Raw genomic sequence first — 2,851 nt, 5'->3', positions numbered from 1 at the left:
AAACTGTAAATTTTGATTTATGTAGTTTTCTTTTAAATTTGAAGTTCAATGATCCCACTTTTTAAGGGTAGGTACTGTATCTTCACCAATTTAATTTATGTTTTTGTAGGGGGAATTCAATTTTTTATAATTTGTAGTATAGATAATTGGTAAATCATATAACTTGTATTGTTCATGCTATATTTATTGGTTTGCTCCGATTTTGTAGTTGGTTCCTCAATGCCAATTATGAATGCAAAAATAGTGATAGAATCTGTGCACAGAAGTGAGGGAGTCTGTTAGAAGGGAGAGGGATGAAAGCTTAGAAGTTAGGTTTTAGGTTTTATTTAATCCTTTTTGTTATGTGTGGGTAACGTAGATTAGGCACCTCTCAAGTGGCAGATAATTATTAAATGTATTCCATAGCTATTAGTGTCAATAGCTATGTCAAAGTTTTACTCCTGTGATGCTTGATTATAAGATACATGATGAAAACAATTCACTTTATAATACTCCTCCTTGTTATGGTATTTACATGTGTGGTTTGGTTTTTGAGGATCTTTTGAAACAAGGTGGTTTGAAGGAGGTTGAGAAGAATAACAAGAAGAAAGCTCAGATTCTGTTTGATGCTATTGATGAGAGTAAGGGGTTTTATAGGTGTCCTGTGGAGAAATCTGTGAGGTCTTTGATGAATGTGCCTTTTACTTTGGAGAAACAGGAATTTGAGGGTGAGTTTCTTAAGGAAGCTGCTAAGGAAAAGATGGTTCAACTTAAGGGACATAGGTCTGTTGGTGGTATGAGAGCTTCAATATATAATGCTATGCCGATGGCTGGAGTTGAGAAGTTGGTTGCTTTCATGAAAGATTTTCAGGCCAAACATGCTTAGATGAGGATCATAATTCATACTTATATGTCTAGAACAAAAACTTGCATTTAGTAGCTTTTGTGTTTGTTATTTCTGCTGATTAAAATAGGTCTTTTCATGTTTTTGCTTTCTTTGGTTTTTTACCTTGTCTCTGCCATGTTTTGATATTCAAATCGGGTTGGGTTGAACTAGTGTTTTCATTATCTACACAAGTTTGTATGGATTTGAACTATTATGGTAAATTATGTACAAACTACAAACTGCAAATACCTTGATGTATACTAGAAAAGACTCCGGGGAGCCATGAATTATTTGTTCAGAATTTATTTGTTCAGAATTTCTCAAACATCAAAGGGTTTTCGAATCTTTCGTTACCGGTAAGTCATTTTTTCAATTTGGTACTGTGAGTTCCGACATAAATTGATTGCTTTTTGTTCCAGTGTCTGATTTAATCAAATTTTCTTCATTTTTTAAATTTGTTGTAGCTTTGCTTTAGCTTGCTCGACCTATTGGATATCTGAGACAACCGAGGCCATTGGGTCGAGATACCAACAGTGTGTGAGAGTTCGATTCATCTTGGTAAAAAGGTGAGAACTTGTTTAATACATTTTAATTATAGATAATGGTTGAACTTTATAATGTTGAGGTTAGAAGTAAGTCAAATGTGTTTTCTTAATAGTATAATTTTTCCAGAGGATAACATAATTGAAGTCATTATTTAATAATGTTTAGTTGTTTATTGATATTTATTAGAAGAAAATTATACTCATTGTCCTGTTTCTTTTTGTAGTTCTAAACGAATACTTTAGCTCAGTAGTGGTTTTCAATATAGATAGATGAGTACAAAGGAGCAAGAGTATTTGTTATTATAGGTTCAGTTGTGATGATTGCATCTTAATGTATTCTCTATAGTAGAATTTGATTAATAAAATACATAAAGGAGCTGATACCTTACCGGCACATAACGGAAATTCGAAACCTGAACAACTGGCCATATGCCCCCATCCAAAACCAAGGATGGGAGAAAATATCTCTTCAAGTCTTCTTTTATTTGAGGAACACTCTTTCTGATAGAGTTATAACTTAGGTTTTATACACATAATAGGGGGTTGAAACTTTGAAATGTAGCTCTTTAAACTTCTGTTTTTGCTGCCATGTGTATTCAACCACAATGCAATGACCTCTACTGGTGTTTTCTTCACAAAATACCTTTTGTGATTCATCCTTCCAATGTTACTTCAAGTAACAAAAACACCAGGTCCAAAATTTCCATTTTTTGTGTTTTCTTTTGAAGATTTTAGCAGTTGATTTGATGGATTTTAATATATGAATGTTTGCAGTGTATTTATGCTTTTTTGTTGGGTTTATTTTTTTAACATTTTTTGTTTTGTTTTCTTTTTTTAGAAGCATGTGGATTGAGGTTGAGCCTGTGTTTGATGAGGTTATTTATAACTAGCTGTTATGCATGAATGAGAAATTGATGAGGTTATTTTAACAAAATTTGCTTCTGTTTTGTTTAGTAAAATTTCCCTTCTCTAACGTTTCTTCTCTCGGTTACATTTTAAACATGGATAGTGCAGTGACTCAAGATATAAATACTTAAGAGTAAGGGATGGTAAAGCCCAATGGGGACTCTAATGACTCAATACATGTCTCATAGCGTAAAGAAATATTTCAGATGAAAGCAATAAGACAAGGCGAGTGGTTTGCTCCCTTTTTAAGGAGGCCGAAACTTCCCCTGTTACTCAAGCTTCGATTAACCTATTACCAGATCAATTACTCAGCCCAATATTACCTCTGAAAAAGTTTGTAGCACTAAATGAGATTCTTGTAAATGAATTTCTCCATGAACATCCTCGTAGTTTTGCTTAAGGCTTTGATGTCTCTAATCACATTTAAAACAACATTGAGGTAAGTACATCTTTATAATATTGTTACTATCATTTAACTGAAGGTTTATTTTGAATGACACTTTAATAATCTGGTTCTACCTGGGGCTTTGATGTT

The 2,851-nt window shown here is 33.0% G+C and overlaps 1 protein-coding gene across 1 annotated transcript; it reads left to right on the top strand.

Moving 5' to 3' along the window:
• The first annotated feature begins 432 nt into the window (after window positions 1–432).
• On the top strand, window positions 433–1,138 carry LOC131642438 (phosphoserine aminotransferase 2, chloroplastic-like). The gene has a single exon (XM_058912678.1). The coding sequence runs from the start codon at window positions 446–448 to the stop codon at window positions 863–865; it is 420 nt and encodes a 139-aa protein (XP_058768661.1). The 5' UTR covers window positions 433–445; the 3' UTR covers window positions 866–1,138.
• Window positions 1,139–2,851: the final 1,713 nt, after the last annotated feature.

The sequence above is a fragment of the Vicia villosa genome, unplaced genomic scaffold (genome assembly GCF_029867415.1).
Source record: "Vicia villosa cultivar HV-30 ecotype Madison, WI unplaced genomic scaffold, Vvil1.0 ctg.005011F_1_1, whole genome shotgun sequence".
In the NCBI taxonomy this organism is placed as follows: domain Eukaryota; kingdom Viridiplantae; phylum Streptophyta; class Magnoliopsida; order Fabales; family Fabaceae; genus Vicia; species Vicia villosa.
This window is presented reverse-complemented; position numbering and strand designations above follow the sequence as displayed.